At 40.2% G+C, this 26,303-nt stretch overlaps 1 protein-coding gene across 11 annotated transcripts in view; it reads right to left on the bottom strand.

Annotated features, from left to right (window-relative positions):
- Positions 1-375: 375 nt before the first annotated feature.
- IQSEC1 (IQ motif and Sec7 domain ArfGEF 1) overlaps positions 376-26,303 on the bottom strand; it is a 725,681-nt gene continuing 699,753 nt past the window's right edge. For 8 of the 11 annotated variants that reach the window (XM_075833813.1, XM_075833814.1, XM_075833815.1 and 5 more), the window contains 4 exons: positions 25,881-26,042; positions 22,621-22,797; positions 5,826-5,875; positions 376-4,980 (listed from right to left, as the gene is read on the bottom strand). In XM_075833813.1, coding sequence (XP_075689928.1) covers positions 4,426-4,980; positions 5,826-5,875; positions 22,621-22,797; positions 25,881-26,042 — 944 coding nt within the window. In that variant the 3' untranslated portion in view covers positions 376-4,425. Of the gene's footprint in view, positions 4,981-5,825; positions 5,876-6,661; positions 6,701-22,369; positions 22,435-22,620; positions 22,798-25,880; positions 26,043-26,303 lie in introns of those variants that run through there. The other 3 variants (XM_075833824.1, XM_075833822.1, XM_075833821.1) reach the window with 3 other exon arrangements.

Genomic DNA, 26,303 nt, shown 5'->3' with positions numbered 1-26,303 from the left:
CGTAGTATTCTCTGGAAAGTGCAGAACTTTTTAATGATTTGTCCCCCACCATGATAAGCATTATTCCTGCCTCTCATGAAATTATAAATGTACACAATGACTGGATGATAATGTTTGCTTGTATCACACGGACACAAAAATTTCCATAATTCTATTTTTTGGTGGAGGGAACTTTCTTGATAATGTACCGTCACATAGCAGACAACCCAATAACAGACAACTCGTCATCCAATGGTCACAGAGCAATATCTACCATATGTATGAGGCTGAGAATTTGGGGGTGAAAATGTTATATGAGTTTCATTTACAAGTATGTCCTCACATTGACACATGGAATATGACAGAAATACATTACAATACAGTCAAAAAATAACATTGTCGTCTTTTATGGTTTATTGAGTTAGTCCACATGATCACAGTTATAGTTGTACATCAATAGGGATTGTTACTACTTACAAACAGAATGCATAATAAAATGAAAGCACTCCTCTCTTTGCATTACTTACAAAATGCAACGTGTGTCCCATCAGAAACCAGTCCGTCTAATGGGATTCTAACAGTCCACTCTTAGGAACTAACCCTCTACAATGCAAATGACACAGTCAGGATTCTAGTAAGAGATAGGTACTGTATGCAACCTCAGAATGACTGCAGACGGAATTGTAATATACACACTATGTACAGAAATCAGTCATCTAGCTCCCACTTGGTCCTAAAGCCTCCATCCTAAATTGTCACCTTGCATTTAGTTCCTTTTTTGTATATATACAAAGCAATCGCTTCTTTATTTGCAGGCAAGAAGTGCAATGATAATTTACAATGAAAACATAACAAATTCATGCGGAACTGCAGGAGACACGGCAAGTCAACAAGTAGAGATTTAATATACATATATGTATAAATATCCGCTGCCGAGTTCAGCTTATGTTAAGAAACCAGAGGTCTCCGCTACATGCAGCACCATGGGGAGTGTCATTCTACAATACATGTACAGTATATAATTATCTTGTTATTGTTTACAGTGTACATTTCATTCTTAACTTAAAAAATACATATACATTATGTGGTCATTCCAGGAAAGTGCCAGCGTTTTCATATTGGTTATGTAATATCGGAAAATGGTGTATTAAATAAAAGTACTATTACATTACTACAGCTGTGTCAGTCACATGTTGTATTGTAGGTAAACTATTACATAGGCAGATAATGGATACGTGTTCTTGGTGTGTTTTTACTGATCTGGTGCATTTGCCCAAAATGACTATGTATTATACATATTTTTTTAGCAAGAGGTTCAGGCCTTATGATGTCCATGCAATGTGTTTTATAATTGAATTATACTATTATTTTAACATCCTTAATAACTGGTTTTGATGGCTATATTTGCTGTATATTTTTTTTATATATATATTTTATTAGCTGTGTAATTAAACTTAAAGTGACAGGATCTAGTAGCCGCATCTCCCACCTAAATTTGCCATCAGCGTTGGAAGATCCATCATCAGACAAGACCGTCCAGTCGCCAAGGCTCTGCAGGAACTGCTTCAGGCGTTGTATGGTTCCCGAAGAAAATGAACCTTCCGGTCTGACGCTGCATCTCTTGCGACCAATTGCAAATTTCGGTGGGAGATGTTACTACTAGATTCTGATTGTGTTACTTTCACATGGCACCAGCACGTCTAAACCCAAAAGTCGATATGTGAAGCTGACCATCAACCCCATTACTTGGCTATGGATTTCTAGATAAAATACTCCAGTATAATGTATAACCTTAGCATTCTCCATATACAAGTAGTGGGTTTATGAACACAAATTAAAAAATAACGCTACCACACCAGCTTTGTGCCATTTAGAATTATTTTTTTCCTTACTACCATAAACACCCTTAACAGGTTCACCCAAATCTTGGATAACATTAAAACTGGGAGTAGGATAGTGTAAAAATGAATGAAAAGTAACAATACAACCAATATACCAAGCCTTTGCTTTCCTGGAATAACATAAATTACAGATAATTTCTACTATAAAGTACAGAGGTAAGAAGGAAAGGCTACATATTGTAATATGTTATCACCTTACCTCGGCTAATATGAACAATAATACTGATATATTCTGCAAATATACACTATTTAGAATGTAGCATCAGAATATTTACTATAGATGACATGCAAAAATGGTGTTTTTGCTTGAATAGTGAGTTCTATAGCCTGCGAGGAACAGAATTGAGCCTTTAATGCGACTGGGAGCTGCTAACTGAAACAACGTGGGCAACTTCAGAATATTCTATAAGAGACATGATCTCAGCAGTGTACAATGTGATGTCATAACCTGCAAAGAATGATCTCCACAGGTAATAAGACGTTCATGATCTGCATGTAGTTTAGGAGGACAATAACTCTATAGACTACAGTGATGGAGGCGATAATATTCTACAACTAGTAAGAAACTAAAGGGTGCCCAATTATGAACTAATCAAATTTTATTATCTTGAATTTGGTTTATAGGGTTCTATAACAATCATATTGTTTTTTTTTTTATATTCTCTATGCAGCCTAGAAGAACATGTTGTATCGTTGAAGGACCAGACTTTGTCTTCTATGAGCAGTAACTAGTCAATAAGGAACTGATGAGCATTCTCTAATCTCCAGTGTTTCTCTTTTTTTGCTCTCGTTACATAGACTTAACAATTCCAAACTATTACCATGAATATTTACTGTTTATATGTGTCGATGACGACATCACAGATGCAAGATATTAACCTACAGTAACCAGAAGCCAAAATCAGGATACTGTTTTAGTGCATTTTAAACAATCGCAGCCATTAAATATTGATATTGGGAATAAACAAACACTTTGGTTAAATCTTAAAAACCTCGGAAATTCAAGAAAGTTGTCAACTGTTTTCTTTCTATAGAATATACAAAGCAAAGTAACAGTCTCTGCCTCTCACAATAGCATTGTATAGTCTACAGGGCACAGTCTCTTCTCTCACAGGAACAGAAATTAGACCCAAACTGTTCTATGAGTTAACCTTTTAATGGCAGAGGGATCAGCAACATACATGTCAGATATATGTAGCTAGTTCCTCTGAAAGCTCTATGATTTTTTTGGCCTATGAAGAGTTAAACAAAGTGTTTTATTTCTGCTGGCATTATTAAAATATATGAAACAGGCAAGGTATGGAATAGAAATCCATTAATTCAGTTGCTCCTGTCATCACAGTGAAAAGTATCATTTGGATTGGTTTGTAATGTCAATATCCCAGAACTGTGTCTAAATTGAATTTAATCCATTAGCGACAATGACATGCAAGAAAAGTAACGCAATGACATCAAGCAACTCTGTATAGAGGTAATCTTATACATGACGGGTGACAGAGAGGAGCAGACACTCTCAGGAACTTAGATCTGTAGGGTTGGTGGGATAAACCGGTATACTGATATCTCCATTCAGTAGCACTTGCCAATTGAAAATAAGACAACTTAGAAAAACGAATGAAAAACACTGCTAAAAAAGTCTGAAAATACATTCTCTGCTATAAAAAGGTTTCAAATGTTTTGCTCATAGTTTCAAAATCAAAATGATCGGTGACAGCAAGACACTGCAGACAATGGAGAGAGGATCCATGAATGCTGTATAACGCGAGTACACGAAACACACATCTAGTTTTATGTGTTTACAAATCCTATGTATATATATTTATATATATATATATATATATGTATATAAAAAGGTAGATAATGAAAATTCACAGTTCTTACAGCCGTTAAAGTGTCCGAGAATTGGTATGGTCAATTACTCTATAAACTGCAGGGGTTCCTCCGCTAGCTGGAAGTAGATGGCATAATACTGATCCGTAGTAGGTTCTTTTTTTTTTTTTTTCCTTTTACAGTAAGAATAATTTATCCTTTGTACCAGCGAAGTGTAGCTAGGACAAATACAGGAACTTATGATAATTGGCACATTTGATGACAGATTGCTTGGTTTTAGGAAAATACTGTAACCTCTTCATATATTTACTCTTCCTACAAACTAGATGAAGTGAAAATGCTTGTGAGTCAATATTGCTAGAATTGAAAATAAATTAAAATATTTGCTTTTCAAGTACAATAATTTAAGGTACTAATGTGTACACGCACGCAATAGATTAATAAGTTGCTAAATGTATCTGTGTACACAGACGCAGTATAACTAGAGTATTAGCTAAGTAGTATTATGAACCAGGCCAGTGCTGAGGATTTTTTCCTTATTGTATATGCAGCTACTAGGCCATTCTTCCATTGACTTGCTACATCTATAATGTCATTAAATAATAAATAATCGTCCTCCTTTTTAAGTGAAAGCAATGAATACTCTCACATGAAAAGGTGATCATTCTTATTTCCTCTGATTTCCCCTGCTGGAAGTTCTGTTAAAATGTTACATCTAAACTATTGTGCTAATTCCACTGTGTTTAGGTTTCGTGCTTGTGGACGTAGAAGGGACCTGCTGAGAGTGATGATGCTGTGCATGCTGCGAATGTGCTGAGTGCCCAGAGTGGGGCAATGGTTGGTGGCCGGCATGGGTGTGCTGTGCATGAGGGTGCTGAATGTACGATGCATGAGAAGAATGTTGTCCATGTGAGTGGTACTGTTGTGGTTGAATGTGCTGGGGAGGGTGGTAATGATGATGATGGTGGTACGGTGGTGGGTTTTGTGGCATGTTGCAGTACTGTGAGTGTTGTGCGTGTACTTGTGCCTGTGTTTGACCCTCAGCTTGTGCCGAGTGATGACTTGTTGGATGTTGTTGATGCGAAATCAGTGTAGGATGTTGCTGTTGTGGTTGTCCAGCTACAAGATGGCCTTGGGAAGATGGCTTCCCCCTCTTACTACCAAATAAAGAACCTAGGAGGGAGGAAGAGTTAGGTAAGCTCTGACGAGAGGCACATTCCCGGGTTGAGGTGGCTCGTCTGCGCATGTGAGGACTGCTAATGATGGACCCCTGAAAAGGAAGCATAGAAAATAAAATTACACAATTTGCAGCAGTCTGTTAGTATTATTGAGAAATACACTCACTACTACAACACGCTACATACCTAATCTAACACAAACCTACTAAAGGTCCCTTGGTTGTCACACCGTCATTTTAAAAAGCTCTTGTAAAAAGCTGAATTAAACATTATAATTTTACCATAACACTGCAGCTATCTACAGGATCACTAAACTAGCTATAGAGGTGAGCTAATCCTATATGTACTAAGTCTAGGCCTGGGCTTAAAGGGACGGGCATTAGGCGGTCATGGGACACAAATTATCGGAGGTGAACACACAGAGATAGGTGGCTGAGCACATGATCAGTGTAAATTAATGGTTTCAAGATGAATGAAATCTCATGAAATCCACATTGAAGCAATTATTATATTGACTTTGTTTTCTGTCTACACGAGTACAATCTCTGCTTCCCTGTAAATATTCTTGATCAACTAACAGCGTTGCCATAATATTCATCAAACTAACAGATAGGCAAGAGACAGTCAAGAGCTTCATTAGAGGTATAAGATAGTAAGGAAAGAGTGTTAGCAGCCAGTTAGTGGTCAAGGGCCACGTGAGAAGGAAGCAGACAGTCATGTGTGGTGGAGTCATGCTTCAAGTAGCTAGTGGGATTACGAGGAGCCAAGAGCATCCTCACAAATCTTAAGTGTTTGTTTATTTGGCTTGGAATATACAGAGTGAGAATCCCAGGCATGCAATATCTGAGGCAAGCAGAATACAGAGGAACAAAAAAAGTGTTCAAGTGAAAGGAAAGGTTTCAAATGCATATCACATGGAGCTAAGCATCCTACTTACTTCCATATTGCTGTCTAGCGATCCTGCACTGCTGCGCCGCCCACGCTTGCCTGCCCAGGACATGCAATACCATAGATTAGATATCGACACAAGATCTGGGTAACACAAGTCTTCCCCTAGCTGACAACCTACTCATTTTATTAATCAAGCAATAAAACCTGACATAGATGTTCTCCTTCTTCTGTATGAGGAATATGGCCTTATACTGTACTTCCCTAGAGGTGTAATGCCACAAAATATGGATTCTACCTGTAATCCAGCCGTGCTGAAGTAGGCACACCATGCTCTCCAGCTGTTACGGAGTTCCATCTTCCAGAATGCTTTGCCAGTGTATGTAAGCTCTCAAGAAGAATTGACATAGTATACTGGAAGCTGTTCTTATACCATGAGGTAGAGGTATATGGGGCTTATGGGTTAAGTTCTTGTGGCAAAACACTGTCTAGTAAATATGATGTTTTATAATAATCAAATTGAATAATAGGCCGGAAGGAAAAGCCAATTAAATAATTTACATGATCATAGTTATGGAAAGAGAATGCCACATCCCTCACTCTACAATTGAAATAATTTGCTTTTATTTCTATGACTCATTAGACATGTATCTGGTATGACTATAGTCAAGATAGAAAATCTGACATTCTCAGGTTGTAGCAGATTAACTTTGTGGTGAGAAAATGAGATTGTTACACACTGAAATCTATTAGGATATGAGAGATGAAACGTCTGGTTGTGATCTAGTATCTCTACATCAGCAGAATAGGAGCTATGAACACAGTCCGGGGCCTGGGCTATGGGTAAGGCAGCTAAGCTACAAATGACAACAAATAGTAGCTTACTTGGACGGGTTTTGCCGTTTCTGTACAAGAACATAAAAGCTGCAAAATGACACTGGATGATTAGTGATGCAATGAATAGAAATGAAACACCTTTTTCTTATAAACAATATTTGTAGTCCTAAGCTTCAGTCTCGTACTGCAGGAAGATAATTTTGAAAAGGTTCCCATCATTTTATTGATGAAATGAAGAGGGTAATATCGTTGGGCATTTGTGTGTGACAATAAAGAGGTAGTGTTTAGCTTATGGCTTCATATAATGTAGCCAATAGAAATTTTGCCAAGTCATTTTTTACATTTAATAGGGGATAAAATGTCAATGATATATAAATTAAAAAAGAAATAAAATATACATAATCCAAGTAACATCAACATACTAAAATGTTATACTGATTCAATATTCAGATTTTAAAGAGAATGAAGGGACACTTGTTACATTAATGACCCGCTATGTTCCAGGCCTCCAGACCTACTTCTGCACTGTATGTCCTATTAGGACAACCACTGTCCATGTGCTCTATTAGGGCACATGGATGTCATAAAGGGGGCCCCCTACTTAGGACCCCCCTCTATGAACCTGAGTAGAGAGTTACTAACAAGCAGTAACTCTCTGGTGGACTCTAATACATGGATGAGCAGTCATTTGATGCAATACTACATTTCTGTGGTAGTGGCAGCTACAGATAAAATGAGCCACTGATTGCAACTTCCCCTGGCAAAGTTAACGGATTGCCGAGGGTATCAATAGCCGGAGGTTTTCAAATCAACGGGGTTGTTTCAGATGAGACAAGCCCTTTAATAAGCAGGTCTTGTAAGGAGATGGTCATTTGATTTACTTTACCTGCATATAAGTCCAAGGAAGTGAAGGGAAGCAAATTACCAACTCCTTAAAATATGTCAGTAATTTTCATACCGCAATGGTAATAGCTCAAAGGTCCTCATATTCCAAAATTACAGTGCAGCGTACTTCATAAGTTATTGAGTCTAACCATAAGGGATCCTCTTTTACTGTATGTTATGAGAACTCATGTAGGTTTAATGGCCTCAAATATAATGAAGTTGAAGAAAGACGAAGGTCCAAATGCATTTTCTAAATTCTAATCATGCTTTTTTTTATCTTGGCTAGAGAAATACTTTGCAAAAGTAATGCACTGCGTTATGCTAATGCAAGACTTAATGGGTTGGGCATGACTTTAGGATTCATTTTTTGGTGTTCTTTGAATCCTGTCATGTGTAGCCCCTTAGACCTTGCTCCAGGCATCACACAATGTTTCACTACTAATGAAGTAACCATCAATATATATTATGTGATTCACCACCAGTCAGTAGCAAAGTGAAGTCCTGAAAGATCACCAAAAAATATATGCCTATCTATATGCTCATCTAAATCCATGAGCTACTTTTTACTACAAGGAATGTCACATAAATGACTATTACAAGGTTAGAATTTCTGTTAGCATTTCCTATGCTAATGTAGATGACCTTTCTTCCCTCCCAATACTGTAATATGCTTCTGTGCACACACCAAAATCTAGGAATTTACCAATGGGACATACAGAATTGACTACAGGATGAGGAGACACAACCAAAATTATATTGAAATCAATGTGTTCTTGTGTAAATAACTGATCAGACCCAATGGCTATTTATTGTAAAACCATACCCCATTATCCAGCTCACACTCCTAAAAAAATATGCATCATACTGATCGTTGCTGGGTAATGATCTTTTTAGTCATGGGTCTACTGGTTTTAAATATGTGCCGAGTTTGAATCCAACCAAGGGCAACATCTGCATGGAGTTTGTAGGTCATAGTGAGGGGTGGTCTGAGATAGGGAAATTAGATTGTGAGCACATTGGGGACAGATACTGTCATGTTATGACAATTTCTGCACAGCACTGCGGAATATGCAATGTAAGCAATATTTGCTACATAAGCAACGAGAGATTAATAAATAGGAAATAAATTATAATTTTAACATTCAATAAATCTCATTTTAGTTATAGCACTTGGTTAAGAATATAAATATTTCTATTTTATTAGAGGAAGCTGGTTCATAACGGGCTATAAACGGTTGTTGCGTTTGATTAACATACTCTGCAGATGAAATTATTGTAAGTACATCTAAAAGAAGTAAAAAGATGAACAGGCTATGCCAGAAAACAAAACAGAAAGAAAAATATCTTACTAAATATTCTGACAATGCTGAGATAGATCAAGAAAAAGAGTCACGGTCCATAGTACATAACAAGCCATAGAACAAAAATAATTTATTTTCTATTCCAAGTCTCGATCCGGTTCCAGTAACACAAGACTCTGTCCAAGTCCCATAGTCAACTACCAGCACAAATAATTGGACACAAATCAAAAATCATAGACCTGAAACCCTCATGTCTTAGATAAACATCTATAAGGATTTTGTAATTAAAGCCTAAATATGTTCATAACCCAAAAATTCTGTTGACTGCAGTTAATTAAATATAACACACCCCCACGTTGCACTCACAGGGATCAAGAAAGCATGGCTATATGGAGGTGCTTAAGCAGGTTTCTTACACTGGAGAGCCGACGCCTGTACCATGGAGGTTAGAAGGTTGTCACCTGTGTTGTTGTGTTTTTTTTCCATGTAGAGCGGGCTCTACAAGGCAGTGCCATAGTTTTCTGAACCACCGTGACATAGGGGAAAGGGATATTGGAAAAAAATGGAATTTACTAAAGATGTTCAGGTTTTGGCTGGATTTAGTCTTTAACCCCTTAGGCTGGATTCACACGAGCATGTTCGGTCCGTAAGGACGTAACAGATTTCGGCCACAAGTCCTGGACCGAACACACTGCAGGGAGCCGGGCTCCTAGCATCATAGTTATGTATGACGCTAGGAGTCCCTGCCTCTCCGTGGAACTACTGTCCCGTACTGTAATCATGTTTTCAGTACGGGACAGTAGTTCCACGGAGAGGCAGGGACTCCTAGCGTCGTACATAACTATGATGCTAGGAGCCTGCAGTGTGTTCGGTCCGGGACTTGCGGCCGAAATACGTTCCATCCTTTACGGACCGAACATGCTCGTGTGAATCCAGCCTTAGAGACAAGGCCAATTTTTTTTTTCTTTTCATTTTTGATATTCCATCGCCATAACTGTTTTAATTTTCTGTCGACATAGCCGTGGGAGGACTGTTTTTTTTTTGTGGGATGAGTTGTAGTTTTAATGGTACAGATGTAGCCATCTTTATCTTGACTTTTAACGCATTAAATACACAGAGACAAGAAACTTGAACTTGAGGTTTTCAATGGCTTTTCAATGGCTTTTGTTGTGTGATATCACGCTGCAGCAAGTTATCAGAATCAAGATAAACTTGGCTACATCCGTACCATTTAATGTACCATATAATGTACTGGGAAACTTAAAACAAAATTCCTTGTGGGGTGGAATTGGAAAAATAGCAATTCTTCCAATCGTTTTTTTTTACAGTGTTCACCGTGCAACATGCAAACTTTATACTGCACCGTCCAAGAGGTGAGATGAGCTTCTCAGGCGGCGACCTGCTGCCTCTCTGAGGGGGCGACAGCACCACTGCAACCAGCCGCCGCCACCCCCTCCTGCACTAATTGTACCTACGTCTATAGGACATAGATACAATTACATGCGTAAGCTCTGAATGGCGGGGCAAGTTCCCGACTAATCTGGGCTTTACTATGACGCTGATTGGCAGGGCAGAATGACTTGCATCGCCCATCAGTGCCTTTCAACGATGCTAGCTGTTCTTCCGTTGTTAAAAGGAGCTGATTGGCAGGGCATTCAGCCCCAGCAGAACTGCTCAGAAAAGAGCAGGCCTGCATAGACAGAGGACGGTGCGGGACCAAGGTGAGTATATGAACTTTTTTTTTCCACTTAAAAGTGTGAGTGGCATCATCTACCGAGCTATATGTGGGGCACAATCTACAGGGAAGGCTACATGTGTTACACTATCTATAGGGGGGGCTATATGTTGGGCACTATATACAGGGGGGCTATATGTGAGGCACTATCTTCAGGGCTGAGCTATATGTGAGGCACTATCTACAGGGGGGCTCTATCTACAGGGGGGCTATATGTAGTTCACTATCTACAGGGAGGCTATATGTATTGCATTATCTACAGAGGGGCTATATGTAGTGCACTATCTACAGGAGTTTGCTATATGTGAGGCACTAGCTACAGGGGGAGCTATGTGAGGCACTATCTACAGGCGGGGCTATATGTTGGGCACAATCTACAGGGGGGGCTACATGTGGGGAACTATATACAGGGGGCGTTATATGTGGGGAGCTAACTACAGGGGTGGGCTATATGTGGGGCACTATATACAGGGGACGCTATATATGGGGCACTATACACAGAGGTAGCTATACGTGGGGAGCTATCTACAGCGGTGGGCTATATGTGGGGCACTATCAACAGGGGGGGCTATATGTGGGGCACTATATACAGGGGGCGCAATATGTGGGGAACTATCTACAGGGGGCGCTATATGTGGGGAACTATCTACAGGGGGCACTATATGTGGGGAACTTTCTACAGGGGGCACTATATGTGGGGAACTATCTACAGGGGGCGCTATATGAGGGGCACTATGTACTGGGGGGCTATATGTGGGGCACTATCTACAGGGGGCTGTATGTGGGGCACTATCTACAGGGGGCTGTATGTGGGGCACGATCTACAGGGGATCAATGTAGGGAACTATCTACAGGGGCATCTATGTAGTGAACTATCTACAGGGAGATCTATGTAGGGCTCTATCTACAGGGGGATCTATGTAGTGAACTATCTACAGGGGGCTCTATGGGGGCACTATCTACAGGGGGCTCTATGGGGGCACTATCTACAGGGGGCTCTATGGGGGCACTATCTACAGGGGGATCTATGGGGGCACTATCTATAGGGGGCTCTATGGGGGCACTATCTACAGGGGGCTCTATGGGGGCACTATCTACAGGGAGCACTATGTGTGTGTGGGACACCAGTGTATGGTGTTATTATAATCAGGAACACAGTGTATTGTGATATTATAATCAGGGACAGTGTAAGGCGCTATTATAATTAGAGGTGAAGTATGGAACTATTATATTTAGGGGCGTAGTGTGTGGCACCATGAGAATTTTATCTTCATTTCTAGGTGCAGAAATGTTTGAAAAGTGAGAAGCTGAAGACATCTGAGCGGCAAACTACAGAAATGGGCTGTGGCCGGGAGAAGTTGTCATAGAGGTCAGGACCGGATGCAGAAGAAAAGAGAAAAAGAACAACTCGAATCTGAAAAGACGTCACCGATGAATCACTTAATGTAAATGTTTCTTCTGCCTCTAATCAGTACTGTAGTCACTACATGATCTACAGCAAGATGATGGGTGGTTTCTCATATTTTTTTTTGTGAAACAGCAACTCCTAGCATATCCTTACCATTGTTCGGGCCATGCTGGGAGCTTTAGTTTTATGCCGTACAAACCTATACAACACGGGTTGCACTAAATTGAGTATTTGTGCTGGTGCAGTATTTATGTGCTGAGCTTGGTTCTGGTGTTGTATTTATGTACTGAGCTTTGTTCTGGTGCTGTATATATGTACTAAGCTTGGTTCTGGTGTTGTATATATGTACTGAGCTTTGTTTTTGTGCTGTATTTATGTACTGGGCTTGGATCTAGTGCTGTATATATGTAATGAGCTTGGTTTGGAGCTGTATATATATACTGAGCGTGGTTGTGGTACTGTATATATGTACTGAGCTTGGTTCTTGAGCTGTATATATGTACTGAGCTTGGTTCTAGTGTTGTGTTTATATGTACTGAGCTTAATTCTGGTGTTGTATTTATGTATTGAGTTTTGTTCTGGTGATGTATTTATGTACTGAGCTTGGTTCTGGTGCTGTATATATTTATTGAGATTGGTTCTGGACCCTAAGGGTATGTTCACACGTAGTCAACCAAAACGTCTGAAAATCCAGAGCTGTTTTCAAGGGAAAACAGACCCTGCTTTTCAGACGTTTTTTTACCAACTCGCATTTTTACCAACTCGTTTTTTTACCAACTCGTTTTTGGAGTTGTTTTCATTGGAGTCTATGAGAAAACAGCTCCAAAAACGTCCAAAGAAGTGTCCTGCACTTCTTTTGACGAGGCTGTATTTTTACGCGTCGTCGTTTGACAGCTGTCAAACGACGACGCGTAAATAACAGGTCGTCTGCACAGTACGTCGGCAAACCCATTCAAATGAATGGGCAGATGTTTGCCGACGTATTGGAGCCGTATTTTCAGACGTAAAACGAGGCATAATACGCCTCGTATACGTCTGAAATTTGGCCGTGTGAACATACCCTTATATGTCAGAGCTTGGTTCTGATGCTGTAATTATAAAGGATATATTTATAATAACAAAATTGCTGGGCAGATTGAGTTGTTTTCAATTCATTGTATATTTAATGGGAACCTGTCTGGTACTTTTAACCCCTTGAACCGCCACCATGCGGTAATACATGACCTGACAATATTTGCAAACATTCCCCTGTATGATTTTTTTTCCAGATGCAGCAAAATCTATAAAATCAACTTTTAAAACGGCGACACTACATGCTAATTACTCATTAAGGGGCCATAAGGCAGTGCCGCTATCCTGAAGAGTCACAGAGTCCTGCCTCCAAACCCACCTTTTCATGCATGATTGACATCCCCCTGGCTGTTATACATCACTAACAGTCTCCTTCAACTTTCTCGGATGCGCCATTGCCTTGTTCTACTTGGGCACGCACCGTGCAGTGAGGTGTAGTCTGCCCAGCTGCACCGCGCATGCCAGTACAAGGCAACGGCGCATCTGTGAGAGTTGGAGGAGGCTGCTAGTGATGTAAAACAGTCAGGGGGATGTCAATAAAAATCTGAGGGGCGCCATTTAAATTTTCGCCTCAGGCAGCAAAAAAGATAGAAATCGGCCCTGACTGCAGGTTTCGGCAATACCAAATTTATATAATTTTTTTTATGATGTACTACTTTTACATAGAAAAATCTATTTATTAAATGAAAAAAAAAATATTGTGGCGCCATAATTCTTATTTTACCGTCGATAGAGTGGTGTGAGGGCTTGTTTTTATGCAAGGAGAGCTGTAGTTACTATTGGTACATACAACATGTTGATCATTTTTTAGCCCATTCTTTTGGGGACACAAGGTGACCAAAAAACAGCAATGCTCGAATTGTGTATTTTTTTTCCCTACAGCATTCACCCAGTGGGTTAAATAATGTGATATTTTAATACTGCAAATTTTTATGGACGTGGCGATACTAATTATGTTTACTTTTACTTTACATCATTTTTTGTGAAAAATGGAAAAAGGTTTTTTTCTTTTAGTTGATTTTTTTTATACATATAGGCTTAATAATAGGGCACTGATGGCAGACCTGGAGGCCTTTAATAGGCCTCCGGCTGCCATGGCAGCTGATCGGCATTTTGTCTAACTGCTTAGATGCTGCAGTCGCTATTGACCATGGAATGTTATCTCCATTCCCGGCTGCAGCCAGCAGGTGTCAGCTTGTTGGAAACACCAGGCACTCACCGTGCATGGCGCCGAGCACAGCACCTCAGCCATCTTGGGACAGCATACATACGATGTCGACAAGTAGTTAAAAGGGTTCTTCACTTTGGACAATCCCTACTTGTTAAAAGGGTCCCTTGACAATAAGCTGATCAAAGTGTCAACCTGCTGAAAGCCCGAGCAATAAACTGTAATCTGTCTGAAAACCTAGTAGTTAAGTGTTCAGTTTCCCTGCAGTAACATTAGAGGGGAAATTACACATTCCACAGGTCCCATTCAAATTAGTGAGTTGTCAGTGTAATGCAGGACAGGACAGGTCCTCCAGAATAAGATGAGGATCCTGAACAGGGGACCCCTTTCTATTAACTCGAAATTCCCTAATAGGGTGGAAATAGGTTTTCTAAACTAAACAACCCATTTAAAAGGTGAACTGTACCACAATACATTATACACTGCACAGAATAAAAATGTAGAATACCAAAAACATCCCAATAATACATAGCCTCTAAGGCGGGATTCACACGACCGGGTCCCGCCCGAGCCCGAGTGCCGGCCGGTAAAATCGGCCATTTTACCCGGCCGGTTTGCATAAAGTTTTGCATCCGTGCTGGGCCGGGCAGATCTGGACAGTGACATCAGCGGCAACTCCTGAAGGGGAATCCCCATGTGTTCGGAGATTCCGCTTCAGGAGTTTCCCCTGATGTCACTGCCCAGATATGGACAGAGACATCAAGCGCTCTGTCCACGAGCGGAATCCCCGAAAACACGGGGATTCCGCTCCTTCAAGGAGCTAAAGTGCGGCTAGCACATAGCAGAGCGGGGAGATACCTCCCTGCTCTGCTATAGTGGCGTCGCTACAGTAGTAGCAGCCGCAGCACCAGCAGCTGCTAGCGGCGCCATCGAAGGTGTCGCCGGGCCAGGGCGCTTTTAAAACAAGCAGGGGAAGGGAGCCAGCGTAGCGCTCCCTTCCACCTGCTGTACACCCCGGCCCTGCCACACAGTGTACAGCGCACAGCCATTCGTCAGAATGGCATCAACTCCTCCTCCTCACATGCACTCTGCGCTGTGAGGAGGAGGAGATAGAGCGCAAGCGCCGGAAAACCCGGCCATCACTCGGGACACATCCCGGTGATGGCCGTGTATTACCCGGCCCCATAGACTTCTATGGGAGCCGGGCGGCCGGGTACCCGGCCGAAAATAGAGCATGTCCTATTTTTTGACGGCCGGTTTTCCAGGCCGTCAAAAAATCGGTCGTGTGAATAGCCCCATTAGGGGTCTATTATTCCTAATGCAGCCGGGTGCCAGCTGATTTATGAACGGCCGGCACCCGGCCGGGAAACCCTGTCGTGGGAATGACGCCTAAGGGCATGACCACACGTGGCGGATTTCCTCCGCAACTGTCCGCATCAATGCCGCACAGAATCTGCGTTGCAGATTCTGCTGCGGATCTGCACAAAATGTGCAGTAAATTGATGCGGACTAGCTGCTGCGGACTGCGGTAAAAGTACTTCCCTTCTCCCTATCAGTGCAGGATAGAGAGAAGGGACAGCACTTTCCCTTGTGAAAGTCAAAGAAATTCATACTTACCGCCCGTTGTCTTGGTGACGCGTCCCTCCTTCGGCATCCAGCCCGATCTCCCTGGATGACGCGGCAGTCCATGTGACCGCTGCAGCCTGTTATTAACCTGTGATTGGCTGCAGCCGTCACTTAGACTGAAACGTCATCCTGGGAGGCCGGACTGGAGACAGAAGCAGGGAGTTCTCGGTAAGTATGAACTTCATTTTTTTTTACAGATACATGTATATTGGGATCGGTAGTCACTGTCCCGGGTGCAGAAACAGTTACTGCCGATCGCTTAACTCTTTCAGCACCCTGGACAGTGACTATTTACTGACGTCTCCTAGCAACGCTCCCGTCATTACGGGAGCCCCATTGACTTCCTCAGTCTGGCTGTAGACCTAGAAATACATAGGTCCAGCCAGAATGAAGAAATGTCAAGTTAAAAAAGCAAGACGGATCCGCAGCACACATAACATGTGCATGACAGCTGCGGACTTCATTGCGGAAATTAGAATCTCCATTGAAGTCAATGGAGAAATTCCGCCATGAGTCCGCCACTGCTCCGCAACAGACAGAGCATGCTGCGGACACCAAATTCCGCTCCGCAGCCTATGCTCCGCAGCGGAATTTTACGCCTCGTCTAAACGAACACTGCTAAATTAAAGTGTAAGTCAATGGACAAACGGCTCCGCTGCGGATTAACGCTGCGGAGTGTCCGCAGCGGAATTTAAGTGAAATTCCGCCACGTGTGAACCCAGCCTTACACATGTAATGTGAATATCACCCAGCCACGGAAAGACATTATGAATATATCAGTGTGTGTACTGACCAAGTCAGCATATGCTCCTGTCTCATGACTCATGACTCAACAGCACAAAAATTGTAGTCAACATGTAATATTCTTCAAAGATAGTATAGGCTTTCTTATATTTCACCCCAAGAACCTTTAGTTACCTTTTGAATAGTACACAATGAATGGTTAACATTTCCAATATACACAGAGAAAAAAAGAAGACCAACGCAGGTCTATCACTGACAGGTCTGCTATATTCTACAGGCATCTTACAAATGACCCTTAACGCAGATTGTGAGCTTGCATATTTTGGCCCAAACATCAACGAACACTTCATTTTTATGATTTTTGTTGGATGCCGTCTGGCCTTGTGGTGTTGAGGGAGTACGGGATGCATTATTTTGTGATGTACTTAGAAGTTGCTGAGATAATAGTACAGTAAGGGCATGACCAATAGGCTGATGTAAGTACATGTAACAGTGTGACTGGCACCTTATACATTCCTGTGCAATTAGACTACTAAGCCCCTCCCCCACTCATTAATGGTAGATGTGTAAATGGCTGTTCTCTACCCCTGTATGACCTCCACCGCATAACATTGTGGTTTTTCTGGATCCTTTTGGGAACTGGTAATTTTCTAAGTAAGTACAGCCTTTTTCCAGCGGTATGAAATGACCAAGTTAAGCTACAAATTAGGAAGTGGGTGCAAGATGCACATCCTTGAGAAAACAAGACCATATCTTCATCTACAATTCACTTCCTAGTCTAATTAATGACAAAGACGAGGTGCAATGAATTGTCTACAAATCAGTAGCATTCCCTTTTCTACATGGGATTCCTGATTTGTGAGGATTTGACACTGTACATACCCTTGAAATAAAATATGGGGGGCTGTTTAGTAGAGGCAGCACTACATCAACCACTTAAATGGGTTATCCAGGATTTTTAAATTTATAGCCATCAATATTAAATTGGTAGGGGTCTGACTCATGGCACAACCACCGATCAGCTATTTGAAGGGGCTGCAGCACTCGTACGAATGCTGTAGCCTCTTTATTGTTTATATCGGTTTAATTTCTGTTCGTACTTGCACATGCTGTTACTTTCGTAGTGACTGTGCAAGGTATTGCAACGTTGTCCCATTCAAGTAAATAAGACCGTGCTCCAATACTTCGCACAGCCGGTACGAAAGTCGAACTCCCACTGATCTGATATTGATGGCCTACCTAAGGCTAGGCCATTCATTTTAAAAACACGGTTAACCCTTTTAAGAGTCTTTGCCCTCTGATAAAGATTATAAAAGTGTAATTCAGAATGCTTTATCTAAGACTGGCCAGTCCCGTAGTAAGTTAGAGGATCAATTATATGTATTTGCATGTTCCTCTTGGCCCAGGAAATGTTATCAGGATATGATAATATTTGCATGCTGCTATCCCTTGAGCTTAGTTTAGATCAAGACTCTAAAACTCAGTATTCAAATAATAAAACAATTGTAGAGCAATATCAAATGCAAGCACAAAACAAGACAAAACTGAGTCATGTATCTCAGAAATAACAGCAATATATATATTTTTATTTATATATATATATTTTTTTTTATTTTTTATTTTTTATATTATATATACACACACACACACACACACTTAAAATAGTTGACTTAAAGTAAGCTTAAAGTAAAAAAACAAACTATAAAAAACTGCACTTTTATAGTTGCTTTCCGGTAGAAACATGGTGCAGGTTGTTTTCATGTTATGTAACACCTGTCTGACACAAACAGACACATTGGGACTGGCACCAACCAGACAACTGCCACTGAGACAACTATATTTGATGTGTATAACTCAGTATTAGAACCTCTTTGGCTTACTTAAAACAGTAGCATTCTTTTTAGCTTGAAACGTCCTATATAATCACATGTACGGCTTCTCTCTTGGTTCGAAATCCATACATACAAATTTTCCATATGTACTAAGTTGTTAAGGCACCATTACTATCAGTAAATCCCCTCAAGAGATATGTGATGCCATGAATGTTTGATAGATGCGAGTACTAACTCGGCTGTTTCTCTAACCTCCACAGCAATCACTGGAGAGATCCGCGCACATGATTCTGCGCCTGGATGCGGTGACCGGACTACAGATAGGTGTGGGTGCAGAGCTGTGACCTGCATCTACCAGATGTTCATGGCATACCATGTGGATATGCAATAAATGTCTAAGATATGAATATCCTTTTAAGGCCTCTTTCGTGAAAGACATAAAAATGCAGCTAAAAATTAAAAAAATTGTCCATGGCAAATGAGATCAGTTTTCACTTTCTAACCTGCTCTAGAAAAAGGATATCTAAAATCAGATTGGTAGCTTTTGTATGCACTAGTTTTTATAAATTAGGCCCATAGAATGTCTTTGGGTGTTGTTCTCTGCATTGAAAGGCTGGGTAGACTGCAGATAAAAGTCTCGAGGACATGGGGTAAAAAAATAATATACTGGGAGATATTTACTAAGCAAAATGTGCCAGAATTTTGGAGCAAAATGTACCAAAAAACAGTTTTGAAAAATGTCTAGAAAAAGCGGTGTGGCTAAGAAGAGTCGCCAAATTTATTAATGGTTTGCACTATTATATTTGTTCAAAATATTGATGTAAACAACATCAGCCAAGATGTGACTTAAGGACTAACATGCCTAGCAAGATGCGCCAAATTTCTCATATAGTATGCACCGCTGTCATAAATTTGCCACCATTTCTGCCTGTCTGCTCTAGTTTTCTACTGTTTATCTTTAGAACAGTATTATTTGGATCTTCCCAATTGTGTTTGAACAGTTCCTTACTGAAGAACAGTCGTGCTACCTTCACTAATCATGACCTATAGAAGTCCTTCGGCCATGAGCCTTCAGTCCTCCAGGCCAGCACACAACGGATACCAGTAGCAGTAGGGAGTGGGGCCACAATTTTCCATAAACATGCACAAAATGTTTCCAATACTATCTAAAGGAGGACGTCAGGATATTAACTTGTATCCACCTTTACTGAGTATTTCAAAACAACGCAACAAATCATCCATAGTAAAAGAATGGCGAATATTAAGTTGTAAGACACAACCTCTTGTTAGTCTTTTGGAAGATGTTATTTCATGCACAACACTATGAACAAGAGACACACGTTCTATTGTAAATGCGGTTATTTAAGGTCATGTTTGAAAATAAACTCAAACCAATCGATTACTTTATGACCTTTCCCATAATATGCATGCACTCTACTTCAGTAACCTAAAACATCCATTTGAGATGATGGTGAAAATGAATGACATACCCCATAAAACTCATTGATAATTCTGAACATGGAAGTAGCTCTGCAAATAAATATAATATTTTGCTCATTTCTTCCTACTTCTGCCATGAGTAGTTGCCATTGGGGACCCACTAGTTCTGCTGCCTCTCAACCTGAAGTCATTAAAAATTGGTTGATCTCCAGGCAAAATAAATACATTAATTAATGCATTGAATTAATTAAGTCAAGTTTTCCTTCAGTTTGAAGAGATGTTGCTGAATTTCTTTAATAAAATTTTATCATTGTAATCTGTAGTTAGACGTGGGAGTAATTTAATCTAATATTGTGACTTCTGGGGGGAAAGGGTGGTACATAGAAAGTAATCTCTAAGTGTCCATCAGCAGAACATTGACTGTAATTTATAGCAGTCTGTTGTCTGTAAATGGACCCTGGACTTTAGACTATTATTACATTCTCTAAAATCTGCTTAAATGTAGTGAGAAAATAGCAATCTCCACTGGAAACTGGGAGATTCCAATAATAATATTGTATCAGAAAATTGCTAAGTAACCAGTAAACTAAAATATTCTGCAAGTAGCTTCATACAGAGGTATAATTTACATAACTTGGAAGGACTGGCTGAGTAAGACCCCATGCACACGACCGTGCCCGTGATCACGGTCTGTAATTATGGGCGCGGCTGGCCACGGACAGCAGTCTACATTTGCGGGCTGTGCTCCCATTATAAAGTATGGGAGCACGGTCCGTAAAATGAAAAAAATAGGACATGTCCTATTACTTTACGGAAGGTTTCTATGTCACGGACATAGAAATATACGGGAAGGTGTCCGTTGGCCATAGAAATTAATGGGTCCGTAATTACGGATGATTTTTACGGTCATGTGCATGGGCCCTTTTATTGTGTATAATAAATGTATGTTCATGAAGGTTGGTGGGGGCTGTGATTAATTGGTGCAAGTCGTTAGACCAATCATATTTAGACAATTGCTACCAGTTTATACCATATTTAGCGGAAGGTTAACAAGAAGGTATGAAAATATGGAAGTAAGTCCATGTCTGTTTATTTCATGGAGAGCATGTACGGTGAATTTGGCAATAACCATAAAGCAGATAGAGATAGAGTTATAAAGAAGAGATGGATGACTAATACAATAATAACTATAATTATGGATTGTACAATAAAGATTAGATATAGGATATGAAGAAGTCTGTCAGGTAGTGGTAGGAGATATTGTAGACGTAGTAAAACCATAAAAGTTATAAAGGGATTTTGTCTTGCAACCAATTGAGTTTTGGTGGGATTTAGACAATAACTTGGCATTGGAACATAACAATTATATGGTATACTGCAACTCAACTAGACTTCATGTAACTAGATTTCCTTTCTATTACTTTCTGAAAAGGTTTCCTAGTATATACTTATTTTACTTTGAGGGTGATAAACACTCCCTCTGGATTACGGTAATTTAAAAGGATGGATAATGGTGGAAGAGCAGCCATCTGTGATGATAGGTAAGAGGTGATAGTGTAATTAATGTATTGTATACAATGGAGTATAGATCATTGGACCATTGACATAAAAGAGTGACATGATGGAATGAACCAGTGATATAAGACATCGTGGAACAGTGTTTGGTTGATTGGGAACAGTGTCATGAATGACGAAGAAGACTGTTGAGTAAGGTGAGGTTGGTGGTGTGTGAACAGGTAAAATGATGGTAATATTGGATAGATATTATGGATGAGTACATATGGTGATGGAAAAATTGGATGATTTACTGTAAAATTATTGTGGTTGTAAAATGGTAAATAGAATAAAAGCACGGCTTAAAAGGTAGATGGCTATCCCTGCTATTGGAAATATCTCCTCAGAAATACAGTAGATTTTTACACATTAGAAGTTACATTGAAGAGTCTAAATTGCTTTAGTACAAGCTATAAGGTACTTTCCAGCTCACAAGGTCAAGGCAAGCCGCAAGGCTTATAATCCAAGTAAAAAAAATGCAGGAAATTAAAATAAGACTATTGAGGGGTATTGTATTTCATATCGCACTAATAATACACATAATAATTTAGGAATTTTGACATTTATAGCTCTGTCTGCAATGTTATATTTTATCTATTTAGGTTACGTAGTGTTCCTGCATGGCTTAATGTGTACCATAAAGAAGTTGCATATTACACTGCTATCCTGGTGATAGGACTATCCCAGCAGTTTATGAAAGAGAACTTTGTGAACAGAATACCAATGCTGATAATAGATAATGGTCCAGTTTTTATCAGTTGTAACTGACAATGAAGATAAGTAGCTCAATGTCAGTCTGCTGCTTTAAAGGACAGTATAAGACACTAATGCTAAAAAAAACATAGGAAAAACAGGCCAATATCTAGTACAGCATTGTAAGGCAAAAGTAAATTTAGACGGGCTTCACTCCATTTCATTCATCTAATGTAATGCACAGGTACACGGAAGCACAGGATACACATGAAGCGATCATTACATGGACCTGGGTCTGTCTGGTTCTAAATCTACAAATCCACTTACGCTTTCCACTGTCTTCACTTCAAGTATACATAGTAATCTATAATAGTTAATTTTCAAAACAAGTAGGCAAAAAAAAAAAGAAAAAGGAAAACACCAAATAAACCAAATAAATATTCATATATGGGTTACGGCTGGATACAGCACAAATTATGGTATATTTATATTGAATATACATATTTGTGTATATTAAGCTCATAACCAGATACACTTGAATCATTCGTACCTGCTTCTGAAAGATCTCGAAGGGAGCTGCTGAGAGCGCTGCGTTTCAGTCCTTCTCCTGTGGCGTAACTATCATCTAGACATGTCCTGTTCAATGTGCCGTTTCCAGACTCTTTCTTCAAACTGGAGCATTGAGACATACTAGGACGCACCACTCCCTTCTGTTTCTCTAGCTCCGCTGAAGCAAACAGAATAAGTAAATGGGAAAAATGAGCTGCATTATCAACTCACAGAAATCCAAAACAGAATAACAGAATAATCCTTGATTTCATAGATAGAAAATCATCACTAGGACACACCACAGGTGGTTAGGGCATACATACCCTTGTTCTGTCAATCTAGTGGATGCAATTCAACGTAACATGCCACATATGAACATTTTACTTTTTTTTCACCTGACTTACACACACCAAGACCTGGGTAAAACTTCTACACCCCCTATAAATACATGCATAAACTGATTTTAAAAGTCACATATGTAGAGTAACGTGTTCAACATAGCAAAATACATATGCTAACAACCAGTGGCATCTTGACCCTTTGGGGAGCACTCTTGGCTTTTGAGTTATATGGATGGGTCTCATGTCGCACTCATCCAATATTGTTAGATAGACAGGTAAATGTGATGTGGGTGCCCACCCTCCACTTAACAGTAGTCAAGAGAGTGTGGAGGGGCCACCACATATACTATGCACAGTACCCCAACCTTCTAAATAGCAGTTGGGGGGGGGGGGGGGCTTTGTAGATGCCAACATTTTGCAACACTAAATATCCTAATCTAAACAGCATTGTCCTGGATTCTGCTGAGATTGTGCTAAGATTCTGTAAGGTCCTGAATCCTGTCAGGTTTCGCAGGACTGACGGATTCAGTGAATAGTGAAAGATACAGCTGTTCTGTATAGAGAATACAGAACAGCTGTATCTCCAAAAGTAAAACAAATGTTTTATAAAAACTAATTAAGAAGTTACACTAATGACACTGACTGATCTATTTATTAAAAAAAAACAAAAAACAGTCAAAGGTGTATGCAGCCTTTAAATTACATTATAGTGCAGTTTTCTCGAACAAGTGGCGCAGAATCCATATGTGGCCCTTGGGCACCTCGCATGTGAGTCCCCAGCAGTTGGCTGTGCACCAGTAACACCAGTTATGTCATGGAATTACAGAATCTAAGTGAGAGCTTACCTTAACGGAATGTCTGGTTAAAGAGGCTCTGTCACCAGATTTTGCAACCCCTATCTGCTATTGCAGCAGATTGGCGCTGCAATGTAGATAAGAGTAACGTTTTTATTTTTTAAAAACGAGCATTTTTGGCCAAGTTATGACCATTTTTGTATTTATGCAAATGAGGCTTGCTAAAGTCCAACTGGGCGTGTTTAAAGTAAAAGTCCAACTGGGCATTTATTATGTGTGTTACATCTGGGCGTGTTTACTTCTTTTACTAGCTGGGCGTTCTGACGAGAAGTATCATCCACTTCTCTTCAGAACGCCCAGCTTCTGGCAGTGCAGACACAGCGTGTTCTCGAGAGATCACGCTGTGTCGTCACTCACTTCCTGCCCCAGGTCCTGCATCGTGTCGGACGAGCGAGGACACATTGGCACCAGAGGCTACAGTTGATTCTGCAGCAGCATCGGCGTTTGCCGGTAAGTCGATGTAGCTACTTACCTGCAAACGCTGATGCTGCTGCAGAATCAACTGTAGCCTCTGGTGATGATGTGGAAGACACGATGCAGGACCTGGGGCAGGAAGTGAGTGACGTCACAGCGTGATCTCTCGAGAACACGCTGTGTCTGTGCACTGCCAGAAGCTGGGTGTTAACGAACAGAAGTGGATGATGCTGATTCGTCAGCATCATACACTCCCATTCCTAACGCCCAGCTAGTAAAAGAAGTAAAAACGCCCCGATGTACACACATAATACACGCCCAGTTGTACTTTTACTGTAAACACGCCCAGTTGTACTTTTGCAAGCCTCATTTGCATAAATACAAAAATGGTCATAACTTGGCCAAAAATGCTCGTTTTTGAAAAATAAAAACGTTACTGTAATCTACATTGCAGCGCCTATCTGCTGCAATAGCAGATAGGGGTTGCAAAATCTGGTGACAGAGCCTCTTTAAGCATTCATGATTTGTTTAGTTTTATTATTAGTTTTTTTAAATCATACATTCAATACAACTAGTTAAAGGCTATGTACACCTTTGAGGGCTTTTTTGTTTTAACAAATAGATCAGTCAGTGTGATTAGTGTAACTTTGTTTTACTTTTGGAGATACAGCTGTTCTGTATTATCTATAGACAACAGCTGCATCAGTCGCTTTTCACTAAATCCGTCATCCGTTACGAACTTAGATGTGATAGTTTAGAGGTGGATCCTGTGTGTTAGAGACACACAGGACCCGCTGACACTGAACCCGTCATGTCCGTGGGACTGACGGATTCAGTAAATAGGGAACGATACAGCTATTCTGTATAAAGAATACAGAACAGCTGTATCTCCAAAAGTAAAATAATTTTTTATTGACAACTAATTAAGAAGTTACACTAATCACACTGACTGATCTATTTATTAGAGAGAAAAAAAGCCATCAAAGGTGCACATAGACTTTAAATTACATTATTGTGCAGTTTTCTCAAAAAAGTGTCGCAGAATCCATATGTGGCCCTTGGGCCCCTCGCATGTGACTCCCCAGTAGTTGGCTGTGCACCAGTAACACCAGTGATTTCATGGAATTATAGAATCTTAGCACTAGAATAAAACTAAATAACTCTCACTAGGATACAGGCCTGAATCACTTGATCATATCTTTAATATACTTTTCCTGTTCAGTATTCAGTGTGGCTCAACAATACCGGTTACCTTTAAAAGTGGTTTGTGAGCATGAAAAGGTTAAAGACATCTGTAATAGTGCAACATATCTACTAATACAATCCTGTCCTGCTGAATGAAGTGTTTTAACTAAAACTATTATGACATATTCGCCATATATTTCTCTCTCTCTCTCTCTCTCTCTCTCTCTCTCTATATATATATATATATATATATATATAAATCTCTGTGCAGAAAACTAGGCGATGTGGAATGAGTGTAAAACAACATCAAATATTTCCTAGATACAGTAGATAGCTTTTTCCTCTTAAAACTGAACTTGTGTGTTTTTTTTCAGTTGTCGTCCAATCCGAGGAGTGCAGTCCTTATTTCAGGAAGGTGAACTTCGTTTTCACAGATAAAGCCATATTGTATATACCTTTGTACTTACACTCTATTCTGTATTTTTCCATTTCTTGAACTTCTGCAATGGACTCTCTCAAATCATCTGTGAACTTCTTGCGATCTTGAGGATTTGGTGCATTGAAGTTTATGAGTACTTTAATATCTGCTCCTGGAATTGCGGATGTGAGTCGGATGCCATTTGGGTAGTCTAAAATGAACAAATGGTAAAAAGTCAATGGATAATTCCATATATACAACATGCAGTGAAGCTCGGACTCATAGCTGTAATGTCATTTCTGTTAAGGGACGCAAGCATCAAAGAAGAAAATGGCTAATACCATTTTCACCTATTTTATACTACTTTGGCTTCGTTCACATCTGCACTAGGGTTCCGTTCCGACGTTCCGTCTGAGCTTTCCGTCAGAATGGGACCCTGACTGACACAAACGGAAACCAAAGGTTTCCGTTT

The sequence above is a fragment of the Rhinoderma darwinii genome, chromosome 7, assembly GCF_050947455.1.
Source record: "Rhinoderma darwinii isolate aRhiDar2 chromosome 7, aRhiDar2.hap1, whole genome shotgun sequence".
Classification (NCBI taxonomy): Eukaryota; Metazoa; Chordata; class Amphibia; order Anura; family Rhinodermatidae; genus Rhinoderma; species Rhinoderma darwinii.
The sequence above is the reverse complement of the archived record's forward strand: the minus strand, read 5'-3'. Positions and strand labels throughout refer to the sequence as shown.